The 16,023-nt window shown below is 40.1% G+C and overlaps 1 protein-coding gene across 2 annotated transcripts in view; it reads left to right on the forward strand.

Annotated features, from left to right (window-relative positions):
• Positions 1 to 16,023, forward strand: part of SLAIN1 (SLAIN motif family member 1) — a 46,311-nt gene that overhangs the window by 11,599 nt on the left and 18,689 nt on the right. The window contains exon 3 of one of the 2 annotated variants that reach the window (XM_072994709.2): positions 13,415 to 13,564. The exons of the other annotated variant lie outside the window; for it this stretch is intronic. Coding sequence (XP_072850810.2) covers positions 13,415 to 13,564 — 150 coding nt within the window. The remainder of the gene's footprint in view (positions 1 to 13,414; positions 13,565 to 16,023) is intronic. 2 annotated transcript variants of the gene reach the window in all.

Consider the following 16,023-nt stretch of genomic DNA (forward strand, 5'->3'; position numbering starts at 1 on the left):
TTCACATGCTGATTTGCAATATTTGCTGAGACATTTGGCTGTAGGTCTCAGTTGCATTGAGTTCCTATGTCAAGATGTTTTGTGTGGAAGATGCAGTTATGTAATGGCATTTTCAGTCACACCAGGCCAACAACTTGAAAATATAACAACAAATGTCAGTGGTGGGGCTACAGAAAGGAACTTTCCAGTCTTATTAGAAAGCCTCTTTGGTTGCTAAAAAGCCGATGTTGATTTTAATAGATTATATCTGGCCCACTAGGCATTTCTTTCCACAGCTTGTCTTTGGTGTTTTGGGAAATTCAGTCTCAGAAACGCAACCAAAATGTTCATGTATCCAATTAAAAAGATCAGATAGTTGGAGCAGGAAAGATTTCTGCCTGAAATCTGCCAAAACTCTGGATAGCCACTGCTAAGTGAAGTACACCAGTCCTTGGGAAACTTGTTTTGGGGAATTATAGGCCCCAGAATGGCCCTACAAACTGGTAGGTTCTGAGTAGAGATGGGGACAAATAAAAAAAATGGTAATTCATTTTTATCCATTACAGTATTTGTCAATGGATCAACGAATACAAATATATGAATATTCTTCGACGAATTGATGAATCGATCTGTTGATTTGTCTGCACTTTAAATGGCTATAACACTGCCCCCCAACCACCTAGAAACATCACATTTACAGGGAAGCTTCCTCCAACGCTTACCTACAACTCCTGAAAGTTTGGTGAACATTGGATCACGGACTCTCGTGTTATATAGTCACAAAGAGGTCTCCCAGGAAAGCTCCCTCCTGGTACATAGAGACTCCAGAATCACAGCTTCCTATGCCTTTTCCCAACACATCTGCCAACTTTGGTGAAGATTGGATATCGGATATCTGAGTTATTCACCCACAAATTGGGTCACCTCAGGAGAGTTTGCCATGCTGCACCGAAGCCCATTTTGCCTATCAGCTGATTAGAAGCAGATAGGCAGCCACCCCCCCATACAGCCAGCCACCCCAACAGCCTACCCCCACACTCCCTTCGTTTCCCTAACTTAGCCACAACCCCGCTCCTACCAACAACCCCTTACCTTAATAGCTGCTATTGAGGTCTCCATCAGGCCTTCACAGCAATGACGTGTAAAAAAGGAGACTGGCTGCCCTTTGCAAATATGGCGGTTGTGGCTTCATTTAGGGTAGCGAAGCTGCAGCTACCATCTTTGCAAAGGGCAGCCTGGATTCCATCAAGGCAGGCTAAGGGAATCCAGGCTGCCCTTTGCAAAGATGGCAGCTGCAGCTTCCCTACCTTAAATGAAGCTGCAGCTGCCATATTTGCAAAGGGCAGCCAGTCTCCATTTTTACATGTGTGGCTCGGAGGCCAGAAGACCTTGGCAGCAGCGATTAAGGTAAGAGGGTGTCGGTGGGGTGGGGTGGGGCCTAAGGTAGGGAAAGGAAGGGGTGGGGTAGGCTGCGGTATTGGGTGGCTGTGTGGGGTCGTGGCTGCCTTTCTGCCGCTGATCAGCTGATTGGCAGCCAGTAGGCAGAATGGTGTTGTGTTGGGTTTTTTTAAATACAAAAGACGAATAAAAACAGGTAGATATTTATCCCTTTGTATTTGTGGGGGTCCCACACAGTATTTGTGGGGGGTCCCACACAGTGGAGTCCCATAAATATGGATTGACAAATATTTAACGAATCAGCTATATTCATCGGAAAAAGCAATCTGTTTATATATTTGTCCAAATCTCTAATTCTGAGTTATAGTGCACAAACCAAAGATCATTTTTCTAGGCTTCGGAGCAGGTAGTTCTGAGTTGGATGGGCATGGTCTATGTTCTTATGAGTCCTAATCAGTGTAACTCCCATACCTCAGTCTACTAATACGGCAATTGCAGGAAACAGTAAGTGAATAGAAGTGGCCAGAAGAGACTCTTCTGGTTTGATTCGTCAGTTATTTATTTTCATTAAGCTCTTGAAACCTATGAACAGCCTTTTTCAGTGGGTGAAATCCTGTTGCGGACTTATGCAAATGGCAAAACCTTTAGATGCAAATTGCTCTAAGTTAAGAAATCTCTATAGACATAATCTCAGTGTACAATAAACTATGCCTATGGAGGTTTCTTAACATGGCAATTCAGGTCTAAAAATTGTGCTATTTGCATAAGTGTGCCATAGGATTCCAGCCAAGAAAAAAAAGAAACTGCTCATTGTGTTGCAATAAGAATCTCCAGGATCTGGGATTTTTCTCTAAATGGAAGGCGGAGACATGGTTTCGCTCTGATTTTTGTGGGTTATTCACAAGTAATTCTAACCATGGCCTTTTAGAACTCATCTGAAAGGGAATTTTGGGTAGGTGTAGCAGGGTGGAAAGTTCTCATCTGTGTTCCCATCATGCTAATGTTCCTGTTAATTGTGTTTGAGAAATTATGGATGTTGTAGTAAAAAAAAAAGAGTCATTTCCCAAGCTCTCTGAAGGGATCTAAAGTTGATCTCAGCTGCTGATACCTCAGGATGAGGCGGAGGTGTTAACACCAGTGAAAATATTCTTAGAAGCTGGGATGAGACATTCCTCAGTGATTAATCAGATATATTGCATGTGGCAACATGAGGTTCAAAAGTGTACTCTAAAAGTATCAGACATTTCCTAACACAGGGTCCAATTCTTTTAATAACTATCTGAAAAGAAGAATTTCATCTGCCATGTTGCCCAGTGGCTGAAATCCTGTTGTGCAGCAGGAATGATGTCATCAGCAGTGCAACTGCCAAACAGGAATGCTAAGAGAAGGGCCTTACCTGCGGTCATACAGGGGCTCCATAGTTAAGGCAAGACTAGAAGGAGCCCCTTTCTGGTTTACAGCTCATGTTCTCTGCCATTTTGCTCAAAATCTCAGTACCTTATCAAATTTCATTGAATTACCCTTCAAATTACAGCAGTATTTCACATGAGAAAGAGCTTCAGAATTAACCTCTGGTTGTTGTTTTTCAGGTGAGATTTAGAGACAGCTTCGTTTAATATTCTTAGTAAAGACAAAAATATAATGCAAATTCATTTATATGGGATGAAAATTATGTATGCAGTAACTTGCATCTACTGTTCCGAGTAAGTCAGGGCTCAAACCTTTTGGCAGTGCAAGGCTCAGGCGGCACGTTTTGGGATATCATTAAATGGCAGTAAATTGTTAATAACCCTAAATAAGTACATTCCACCACTGAGATGGGAGAAGAACATTATTTAGAGGTTCATCTAATGTTCCTGAGTTGTAATGTTTTGCAGAACTTTCTTTATCACATCAGTCTCTCAACCAGATGAGGATGGGGTTAGAAAAAAAAATACATCTAGACTAAGCAGTCTCAGCTGCTGTTTACATAGGAAAAACTATAATCCTTTTAAGTATTTTAAATTGGGGATTCAGCCACCGGCAACCTTAGGGCTCCTTCTGATCTTTTGAGAGGTGCTGCTTCTCCCTTGTGTTGCCAATCAGGGAAGCAAAAACTATGTGAGGAAATTGCCATCTCGGGATACAAGATCTGACAAATAGCTCCTGGAGCCTCCCTTCCTCTTCATGCCCCTCTAATGAAATAAGGGTCGATCTCTCCAGAACCTGGAGGAAAATCCTTGAAACTGATCTTATAATTAGTTTCTTTTACCAGGAAGCCAAATGTTAATACATTTAAAACAGAACAGGGAATAACATTACTACTTTTACTACCTCACTTTATTGGTTGAAGTCCTTTTGTAGTTATGGGGTTATGGCATCATGAAATGATGAATTGAGAACCCAGATATTCCATGGTTCAAGAGCTGGCTTGTGCTGTTAGTTGTGCTCTGTGGTTGATGAGGGGATGGTGAGGTGGGCAAGAGGAGGGGATGTGTCTGTACCACAGGTCCGGAGTTTGAGGCCTTCACGTTCTCTTAAAAACTCACCAAAAAGGATAACTCAGTTACTTTTTCAGAAATAGATAAGCAAAGTGTTCTTTTTAATGTAAAATACATTAATAGCTAAATGACTGGAGACAAAGTCATTAACATTGTAACTAACGTTAAAAAGTAATGTTACAGACTGTAGAATTGTCAAAGCCAGGAGTGGAATTCATGCTCCTTCTTGGCATTGCGTTCAGCGCATCTCTGCAAAGGGAAAGAAGAGGGTCAGAATGAAGCAACCAGATAAACAACTAGAGAGAGAGGGAGGGAGAGAGATTGAGAGAGGGGGGTTGTATATGAAGCAATGGCAAATCTGAACAAAGCGGCAGAAATGTGGGTTTCTGCTGATGGCAGATTTTTTCCCATTGCTGAAGAGAAGGCTGAGAAAACTGTCACCATAGTTATGAAACCACTTGTATTAAAAACAGCAGCAGTGAACACAGACAGATTAAATTGTTGAACACTTAAAATCACATCATTTGAATGGGGACAAATTCAGTGAGAATTCTGCCAACTCTGTCTTAAGGCAGCATCAATGATCAGATCCTCTGGATTGTCTGTTCCTTTGCCCCTTCACATAGGCCTTTTTAGTTCACTGCCACAGATTTATTTGGTAATTTATTTCGTAATGCAGTACTCCTTACTGCTCGACATCAATAGGATGAGGAACTGTTTTCTAGATGTCTTCTAAAATGTTGTATCTGTGAGAGGTACACCTATTTCTTGAGGTGTAGGCTGACCTTATCTGTTTGAATTAGGCAGGCCAAGTTCTTGCTTGAGATGTGAGACATTTCATTTGTGTCTTGGAATATTTTTTAAAATGTTATTGCTATAGATAGCACACTTCCTCCAGTTAGTGTAGGCTGCACAGAAGGAAGTCCAGAGTACACCATCTATAACAGCTCTGACCTGTAATAACCCCAGGGCACCATTCTGTATGGATATCTACTGTGAAGTAGTGGACAGAGTGACAGACCTGGATGCAGGAGATATGGTCTATCTCTCCACTTCGCCACTGAGTAGGTGAAACTGGTAAAACCACTCATTCAATAATCTCACGCACCTTGAAAACCCTGTTAGGGTCTCTGTAATTTGATTCTGACTTGACAGAGCAAAACAAACACACAATTTTGTGCGCTAACTGCAGATAGTGACAGCAGCCATGAAATTAAAAGACGCCTGCTTCTTGGGAGGAAAGTGATGACAAACCTCGACACCATCTTAAAAAGCAGAGACATCACCTTGCCAACAAAAGTACACATAGTCAAAGCTATGGTTTTTCCTGTAGTGATATATGGAAGTGAGAGTTGGACCATAAAGAAAGCTGACTGCCAAAGAATTGATGCTTTTGAATTGTGGTGCTGGAGGCGACTCTTGAGAATCCCCTGGACTGCAAGGAGATCCAACCTATCTGTTCTGAAGGAAATCAACCCTGAGTGCTCACTGGAAGGACAGATCCTGAAGCTGAGGCTCCAACACTTTGGCCATCTCATGAGAAGAAAAGACTCCCTGGAAAAGACCCTGATGTTAGGAAAGTGTGAAGGCAAAAGGAGAAGGGGACGACAGAGGACGAGATGGTTAGACAGTGTCACCGAAGCTACCAAGATGAATTTGACCCAACTCTGGGAGGCAGTGGAAGACAGGAGGGCCTGGCGTGCTCTGGTCCATGGGGTAACGAAGAGTTGGACACGACTAAACGACTAAACAACAACAACTTCTATTCACTTGGAAGCATCTGTATTGGTAGAAATCTCCTGACAGCCTGTTTACCCCTAATCCCACCTCTTTTTCGTTCTGGGCCTCTCAGGTTGTTTGAAGGACACTCTTACCTGCCTAGGGAAGAATAAACACAGGGACCATATGTAGGAGCTACATCATAATCAGAGTTTCCTTGGATAAATGGCTCTTGACAAAAGCTGGGTCATAATAGATACAGTAATGCAAGCTCCTGATTGTTTTTCTCTTATTTCTGTCTGGGCCAAGTATCTCTGTAAGTTATGTTTACCTTTTTAAGCTTCCACAATTGAACTGTCCCTTCAAGTCACATCAAGTTTTGACTTGGCAGAAGCCAATATTGCAAGGGATGTCTCTGTATTTTGAACTGCTCCTGCAGTTTGAGGAGAGCGATAGTTCATGTATATCTATTCCTTTTTTGACTGTCAAATAATTAGAAATAGGTTTTGCTTTTGACCCTCTTTTTGTATGGAATGATTTAGTCATAGTTGTTCAAAGAATAATAAATAATGGTCCCCATCAGAAACACAGAACATTAAAAGGTGTAGAGCAGCCATTCTCAACAGGGGTTATATGGCCCAGAAGGTATAAAATGTGAGGCCCTCCAGATATTGATATCTGAAATTCAGCTTCCAACATTGATTCCGCTAGCTCAGGCTAATAAGAGTTGCAGTCCAACAACATCTGGTGGGTCCCACATTCTCTGGATATGAGCTAAAACTGTGTTATCGGGGACAATATATCAGGATCTGAAAGCATTACTTGAAGTTTGTTTCCTAGCCAGAATTGCATTGTAGACTCCCGTGATGTCTAAATGTAGACATTGTGGTTTGTACTGCTTTCTGTGACCTAGCAGAAGGAGATGGCAGAGTAGAACTGCTGCACAGTGAAACTTCTGTATTATTTAAGCATCTCTTGCTGCTGCCTCTGACTCCTCCATTTTGTTTTAACCTGCCAGGACAGAACCTCATTTCAGCAAATTTCTGAGCTGGCTTCTTAAAAAAGAGGCGTGTGAAAGGATAGAAGGGTCATTTCTGGGCTTCACCCAAGAGTGGAGCACAACTCAGAGCACTTCCAAAGTTGTTTTAAAGCAGCTTTTAATCTATCAATTTAATCAGCTTGTCAACTGAGCAAGGGGGTACCTACTCCCCAGTTATCAAGGAGGTAAACCCCTGCTCTGCCATAAACTGTGCCTGCACAAGCAACTGGCACAGTGTTCTCTATGCCCTGGAGGAAAAAGATGGGGACCCCAGATGACATCTCTGGCCTGCAGCCACTGTCTAATAGGCAGATTCAGCTTGTCTACTGTTCTCCTGTGACCAGTTATGCAAACAAATAGGTGTTTTATCTTATTCTCAGGGATCACAAGCAACTTGTCTTTTAGTGTCTCTGGCAGGCCATTTGTGACTGATGGACTTTAGACCCCATCAAGATGGATTGCAACCGAGAATAACATCTACCTTCAAAACTTGCCAAACAACATAATAAACTGGATGATTTCCGGAAGTTCTGCCCATTTCCAGACGTCTCTTCTTTTGTGTGGGCAGATGAAATTGCAACACTCTCAGTCATCCAAGAAAGTTAGGGGGTATTATGGGTGTTGTCTGAGGCTGATGCCTTTGTTGATGTATGGATTTGTGAGTAGATTGCAAATACTGCCAATTCAGGGCCAGGATGGTCTGCAGCAACTTTCTTAAATAACAAAATTCACTTCCTCCAGTAGAGAGTGGACAATTAAGAATGAAAGTCCCAAAATGGTCATGGCAGAGATCCGCCAGTCATGTTGCTTGTTACTTAAGGTGATCTGAGAACTGGCATCAACCAGTTTGGAGGGGGGGATAGATGTTTTTAAATGCCTCACCCCTGGCTCCATTTGGTGGGAATTTTCCACTCAGCCTCCAGGATAGGAGGTAATCCCAGAATGAGCCCCTTCCCCCACAATCATATTGCCTGTTTGGAATTCAGTTTCCTTTTTGGCTGGGATGGGGAAAAGGCCACATAAGAAACTCAGCCATCCTTATCCTAAAGCTGGGATAAAGTCTGGTTAACTCACCAGGTAGTGAATAGCCAATCAAAGCAGAATTAATTCCAGTTTATTATGTTGTTTGGCAAGTTTTGAAGGTAGATGTTATTTTCGGTTGCAATCCATCCTGATGGGGTCTAAAGTCCATCAATCCATATAGTAACCTTGGTGTTGTTCAGGCAGCTTCTTCTAAGTATCCTCAAAAGTTAAAACAACAACAAAAACATCTTTCTTAAACAAATGATCAAAAAGGCTATTGGAGCACACCGAATCACAGTTCAGGGAAATCAGTGCCACAGGCATCTGTATTATCAAAATGGAGAGGTCTCTGTTTGTCTTTGGTTTGGACATTTCGTAACTGGACCTACTGAATCATTTCTGGGAAGTTAAAAGAAGAGGATTGAACAGAGAGAGAGAGAGAGAGAGAGAGAAAGGTCCCCCTGAGGTAGCAGACAGATTAATCATATTTTCTATGTTGCATTTATAAGGAGAACAGTGGGAGAAGCTTTTACGTTGAAAGTATTGAATCAGAAAGGAATGTTACTAACTTATAAAGAATTACTCAACAGAGAACAAAATATAAAAAATAAGCAAGAATTAGAGGAACTAGGGGTGGTGACAGATTGGTGGTCATTGAATAAACTAGAATCAAGATATAAAAAAGATAAAAACATGGGCTTTTTTGAGGGTGAAGTCCAGGTGGACAAACTGTGGATCCACACTGATGAGAAAATAATAAAGAAAATGTATACATACTTTATGGAATATGATCTGAAGGATGAGAGGGTAAAGGAGACAATGATAAAATGGGCAAGTAATTTCGGTTATAATATTGATATTGATCACTGGACAATGATGTGGAAAGATTGTTATAAAATGATTAAGCTGGTAAACCTAAGAGAAAATATCCTCAAAATGTTTTACAGATGGCACTAAACCCCTGCAAAACCGGCAAAAATGTCAGAGGGTAGCAGCAATATTTGTTGGGAATGTAAAAAAAAAAGTAGGAACTTAATATCATATGTGGTGGACATGTGAAAAAGCCAGGGGTTATTGGTTACAGCTGTGGGAAATAATAAAAGGGATCACTCAAAAGAAATTAAATTTCAAACCTGAAATAGCACTGCTAAATATTATGCCAGAAATTACTGACAAGAAAATCAAATATTGTTTGATGTATAGATTTATAGTGGCTAGGTTACTCTGGGCCCAAAAACGGAAAAGTGAAGACATACCTACAATGGAGGAGTTCCTGAAGAAGCTGTTGGACATTACAGAACTAGATACACTCTCAGAAGCACTACGAGAACAACCAAGGGACTATGCAAAACAAAGTTGGAACTTAATACTGTATATGTCTGGGTCCAGGGACAGACCAAAGGATAGGGCAAAATGATTGATGTGTGGGTTTTTTTTCCTTCTCTTTCAATGCTCTCTGGAAACTTGGGAAATTTGGGACTCAGTGAGGTCTGAATTTCTGTCCTCAAAGGGGGAGGGGGGATTTTTTTCTTTTTCTTTTCTCATTTCTTTCTCTTTTTTTCTATTTTATATTACATTGCATATTTGTTTGTAGCTGATAGATTTATATCTTCAAATTAAATAAAAATGATATTGGGGGGAAAAATGAGAGCAGTGGGCAAGTACCTTTGCCCCTCCCCTATCCACTCCAAATCTAAAAGCGGTCCCAAGATGGGCCTCCCATCTCTCTGAAAAACAGCTGACGGCTCTGAAATATATTCCCGCCTCTCTCCCCTTTCCCATATCACAAATGTTCTGTTCTTATTAGTGTGATTCTTACAGTCTCAGCTGCAATAACAGTCACTTTGTTCGTGACAGCTCATGTCATTGTAGTTATTGTGGCAAAGTAATGAATGCTGCTTACACTTGTGTTGTTGACCGCCTCTGTGGGCGAGAGCCTGTGGGCCATTAATTGGCCTTGGCAAAGGATCAGACTGTTACAAAACAGGGTGTTGTTTCAAAAAAAAAAAAAACAAGGCCCATTTAAGGTCAACTTTTTCTTTTGCTGCTCAGTGATGATTTACAATGGGAAATATGCAATGTTGGTAGTGCTATTAAAACTAATGGTTTAGCATGTGTGCTCTTCTTGAGTTTTCTTCTACAATGGAAGCTGACTCATTGCTTTTCAAATACATTTTGGGTTGATGTACTTTAATAATTCATTCATTCATTAAAGCTAGCAACACAATAGACTTGACTTGATTTTGGTAAAGGAGAAACCCTGTATAATCCAGGACCAAGATGTGGAAGCAGGATGTTTAGTAGGACTGGCATGTATCAGGAGCCATCCCTAGATGTTTTGCCATAATGAAAAGTTATAGTTAATTTGTTGGTATAATAGGTCGTGATTTTAAATTACTTTCAGAAGTTATTTTTAAAGGGTACTGTAAGGGATCCTAAAACATTTCGATTTCCCCCCTTCCCAAGTTTTATGCCATTCTCCTATGGATTGTTGGAAGAGAAACATTTTTGCATTTTCACGGCATGATATCACAACTGGTCGCTAGAGGGAACAAGAAAGTATTTTCCTGGCCTGCTAATAATGACAGTGGAACTCTTTAATATTGCACAACATAAAAGACCACTTTTATTAGTGGAGAACCAATAATAATAACAGTCATCTAGCTACTATAAAACAAAGGGTCACACAGCACACTCCTTTTGAAAATAAAGTGCCAAGCTCTGCTTTAAAAATGGCAGTAGGATAAGATCCTCAGCCACATATGGTCAGTACAGACTAGTTTCTGGGTGCTGGGTAGACGGTGAAAAACATGCAGCTTTGTCATGCATGAGAGGAGAATTGCTGGGGGCGGGGTGCTGTTCAGGAACAGTGGTCCAGAAGGTTTCACTGCTGGCCCACCAGCACCTACCACCTGTTCCCATGCATGCTTGTTATACATTGCAAGTAGACTGAATGAAGCTTCCTAGGTGACAGATTATGTGGATTGGAGACTAAAGTAACACTCACAGCTGTGACTTTTGTAGGTCTCATTGATGGAGTTCAAAAATAAGGAAGACCATAGGAGTTTCATTGCTTATGGTCTGCTGAGCGTAATGTATGGAGCAAAGGGGTGCTCAACAGGTTCTAGTAGTTCTAACGGTTTGGAATAAAAGACACTTCAAGCTGTAGTCAGTTGTTGTTTACCTAGTTTGTGGCAGACAGAAGCACTTTGTCCCTCTACTTTACACTGTCACTTTCTCCACACAGCAAGTGACATATCTGAAGAGGATGATTGCCCTGTGTCATGAAGGCTTTGCACTTGAGCAGAACCCTGGAAAATGCATTCTTGCTATGTCAGTGCCTAGAACAGAGCATGTGGCAACAGCATGAAGTAGTTTGATATCCCTCCTCTATTGTTTAGTTAGGTCACCCGCTCAAAAAAAACTAGAACAGTGAAGTTGCTGGATAGCTCAGTGAGTTCAGTTGCCACTGTGCCACCAGGGAGAAGAGCCTATGTCACCTTGGGCAAGTTGCGTAGTTCCAGAGCAGCATCAGAAGAAGAGATTGGTAGGCCATTTCTGAGTACTTTATACCTAGGAAATCCTGCAAAGGTGCATGAACAGAATCATCTTGATGGAACACAATTACTGTTAACTATAATTTTTGAAGAAGTAGCTATGTTAGTCTGTGCAAGCATATAAGACAAAAACAAAAAATGAGACAAAACAATGTGGCACTTTCAGGACTAATTGCTGTATTTTAATGTGAACTTTTATACATAAGTCCACTTCCTCAGACATAAGAGTGTGACTATACAGCTGTCATAGTTATACATGGCCCCATGAGCTGATGAGGATATAGATAGTGGAGAAAATGGCAGTTGTTAATTAGTAAAAGCTATGAGACTGTGAATAATTTAAGTTTTCAGTCTACAAATTAACAATAGCATAGTTGACACAAGTGGCAAACTCTGAGAATCAGTGTAGGATTTTACACTCAGAGTGAATTAAAAACCCTTGACTAATATTCAGTACTTTTAAGTGGGTTTCTGGCATCTATGCATAACTTACTTCAGCTGTTTCTCCTTCAAGTCAGGTTTGTAGTGTTTCCCCCCAAAAAACAGTCACTTGTGGGTCACTCAAAGAGATTTCAAATAGATTGGAATGTTCTGAAGCAGGTTTTTGTGTGTTGCCATTCCTGATTTCAGATTTGTGTCCATTCAGTCTTTGGCATAGAGATTGTCCTGTTTTCCCAATACAGGGTGCAGGAAGGCATTGTTTTGTTTTTGTTGTTTTTTTTTTTCTGATATATCAGCTCTAAGTGACAGTAACACAGCAAAGAAAGTAAAGTTATTACTCTTTGATAATTGTACTGTCATGGAATTATATCTTACTTATTGGGGAACTGAATTAATTACTATTGATTTATAATTGAATATTTTCAAGCTTTTCCTGCCCCTAGTTTCACAGCAGAACCAGTACACCCCCTACTGGTTTTCTTAATTGTGTACAAGTCCTTATTTTTGATGGGCAGAGAAATACTTTTGACATGTGTTCTGAGAAACATTTTCTAACTGTGTACAAGGACTATAAGCCTTGCCCTGTGATGTTACAGGGCAACTTTGATATGACTGTGAGGTAGATGGCTGTTCCAGACTATGCAAATGTACATTAAAATATTCATGCTTATGTAACTTGGAATTTCATGTTGGTAAAAGGAAGAAATATTTATGTCTGGTAGCTTAAAAGCTTATGAAGAGGATTAAGTTTGTTTTTAGCACTTGATGGGTGAGTCTGTGATTGACTGTCCAGTAGCTTAACCCTCAGCTCAGTTATGTCCCAATTAACTATACTAATATTCTGTAAAGATATTAACATAGATAGATAGATAGATAGATAGATAGATAGATAGATAGATAGATAGATAGATAGATAGATAGATAGATAGATAGATAGATAGATAGATAGATAGATAGATAGATAGAAGAGAGAGAGATTAGAAATGATAATTTAATAAGTAGGAAAGTTTCTTCAGAGATTGTTGCAATGCAAGTTATCTTGTATCTTCTTTTCTTTTTAAACTAATGTGTACAAAAGAATTGAAATATTACAACTAAAAAGATCAGTATCCAGAAAAGCATACGATTAAGGTAATCTCTTGCCATGTTGTACACTAAAATATCAAATTGAGATAATCTAGAATATTGAATAACAATGACATACGGTATAATCTTTTAAAAAGGAGGAATTATCAAAATACAAATGATAAATACATTATGATATTAGTTATCTTGATGTTTTTTATAATCTTATATTTTCTAGTGCATGCCATTTTATATTTGAAAGAAAAACACCCTGCTTCTCTAGCCATAATATGATCCGCATTAGATAGGACAGATTACACATTGAAAATATTGCATTCCAAGCCTGCTGTATTTCTACAGATTTACATCATTTCTTTCTTTCTTTCTTTCTTTCTTTCTTTCTTTCTTTCTTTCTTTCTTTCTTTCTTTCTTTCTTTCTTTCTTTCTTTCCTTCCTTCCTTCCTTCCTTCCTTCCTTCCTTCTTTCTTTCTTTCCTTCTTTCCTTCTTTCTTTCTTTCTTTCTTTCTTTCTTTCTTTCTTTCTTTCTTTCTTTCTTTCTTTCTTTCTTTCTTTCTTTCTTTCTTTCTTTCTTTCTTTCTTTCTTTCTTTCTTTCTTTCTTTCTTTTACTCTTCCCTAACACTTACGTCTGAGTATATAGCTACTCTGTTGATAAATATAACCTGACATCTTTCTTTTCTGTGTCCATTAACAGCTAGTCGCTGGCGGAGTCTCTTCTCTTCATCTGTCTCCTTGGCTTTTCCCTATAGCCCTGTTGCAAGGCTCACTCCATATAGCAATGGCTTTAACACTCCTGCCTTCTCTAAAACCTTCAGTAAAGCAATATTAACACCTGAAAGAACAGGTAATGCTTTCTTTCTTACTAACATAGCATGCAATAAGGCCTATGGTCATTTCCTCCACAGTTTATTTCATCACCGAGGATTTAATATGTTGGCTTGTTAAGACCACAGTCAAGGATCAAAGTAGACATAAAAAGTTAGCTGTGATTATTTTTGTTCCCATTTGCTTTATTCATGTATACAGCAGGAAAGGGCAAGTTTACATTAACACATTGTACATTTTTTCAATGTAAAACAGGGTGAGTCAACTTTAGTGAGCCAGATGGTGACGGCCATTTTTTTTCCTGCCTCTGGGACTCTCTAGGCGTTACACAGCTGGCAAAAAAGGTTAAAGAAACACCAAAGCCAAGAATGAACCTGGAAGTGGTTGACACTCACTTTTTGTTTTGGAAAAGGGTCATTTTGAGAGTGTAAAGTAGTGCAGGGAGGGGGGATTGTGTCCTGTTTAAAAAATGAATAGCCACTTTTTAAGGTTCTGCTGGAAAAAAAGTCATAGGTCTAGAGGGCTGCAGGGAAAAACAGCTTTGGTGTGCAACCTGTAGCCCCAGGATTGCTATTTCTGCACCCTGGTTTGCAGAATGTGTGTTGCTAAAGGAAATGAGTCTTTCTTCCATTTTATACATGAATATTTTATCCTGTATCATGTAAAAATGTATGCAAAAAACCCCCAAGCATATAGTGTATAAGCCGTGTAAACATGTACACCGAAAAAGAGCAAGTGGGATATGCCCAGTCAGCTGCCAAAAGAATCCTGTGAGGGTCCACCAGTATTTAAAGTGGGACCTACTGCCACACTCATTCTTTGCCCTAATTTACTGAGCACCAACAGTACGCAGGTACGAAGCCCTGAATTGACATGCCCACAAGACTTTGTGGGAACCCTGTATTTTAAGACAGTGGTTCTTAACGTGGGCGGTAATGCCCCCCAGGGGGCGATTTCATTTTTCAGGGGGGCGGTAGAACGAAAAGGGGCAGCGTGGGGGCGCTGGAGCAGAAGGGGGGTGGTAGGGGGCGCTGGAGCAAGCCAAACCTGTGAAGATGGCTGTAGCCTTTTTACAATGTGCATGAATATATATTTTCCTCCAATCTTAATTTAGTTTCAGAGATTTCACCTTGAAATTTTTAGTTCCTGCATTGCGGTTTGTTTTTATGCCCTTTTTATATTTCTTTTTGCGTCTTAAAATTCGCTTGCAACTAAATCATTAAATGTTACTTTTGGGGGGCATTTCATTTTCTTGGAATTGAATTTTGTTTTCAGGGGTCATTGGATTTAAGTGTCATAAATAAATAAATAAATAAATAAATAAATAAATAAATAAATAAATAAATGAATGAATGAATGAATGAATGAATGAATGAATGAATGAATAAATAAATAAATAAGATATCATCACCACAGGGAGGGGGGCGATGATAACTTCCTCAATGGCTCAAGGGGGCGTTTCTTTCAAAAAGGTTAAGAACCACTGTTTTAAGACATTGTGGGGATGTGCATCCATTTCAGTAACAGCAACCCCGAGTTAACTGTTGTGGATGCAGGGCCTGGTGACATTGTGTATAGCTATGTGGGGAAGTCCTCTCAAAAACATGTTGTCAAGATGTTGGCTTTGGATTCAGCTTTGGATTCAGCTTTTGGCTTTGGATTCGGCTTTGGTTCAGTGCACTTTTTGTCCTGTCCAAGTAGGGGAGAAAAATGTTTGAAACCATTGAGTGTTGTAAGGTGTGAGCAGAGATGTTTGGTTTTCCCCCCCCCTTCTCCTTCCCTCTCTCTATTCTAGAATTCCCAGGGTATCCCAGCCAGGCTAGCCACTATCCTGAGAGCTGCAGTCAGAAACAAAGGGGCCTGTCAGGAGAAGGGAGGGCTTGCTGGTAAAGAAAATAAGGCTAGGAAAAGTTGAAAGTGGCAGGAAATCAGAAAAGCCAAATGTGAGGTGGATTGATTGTATAAAGGAAGACACAGACTTCAGTTTACAAGTAGGGCTTGTAAACTGAAGGCTGTGTAGGGCTGTTCAGGAAAGGACATTTTGGAGGTCACTCATTCATGCGGTCACTATAAGTCAGAGGTGACTTGATGTCAGTTAACAAGTCAGAAAATCAGATAAACAAAACAAAAGCAAAAACAAAAGTTAAAGAAGACAAAATATTGTTGTTTAGTCATTAAGTCGTGTCCGACTCTTTGTGACCCCATGGACCAGAGCACGCCAGGCCCTCCTGTCTTCCACTGCTTCCCGGAGTTGGGTCAAATTCATGTTGGTAGCTTTGATGACACTGTCCAACCATCTCGTCCTCTGAATATTGTGGCACCTTAAAGACTAACTTCTGTATATTAATATGAGCTTTTGTGAATCAGCTCCACTTCCTCAGATATAAGAGTGATTCATCAAAGTGCACATTAAAATATACTGTAGCAGTTAATCTTAAGGTCCGTCCGTCCTTCCTTCCTTCCTTCCTTCCTTCCTTC

The sequence above is a fragment of the Pogona vitticeps genome, chromosome 3 (genome assembly GCF_051106095.1).
Source record: "Pogona vitticeps strain Pit_001003342236 chromosome 3, PviZW2.1, whole genome shotgun sequence".
In the NCBI taxonomy this organism is placed as follows: domain Eukaryota; kingdom Metazoa; phylum Chordata; class Lepidosauria; order Squamata; family Agamidae; genus Pogona; species Pogona vitticeps.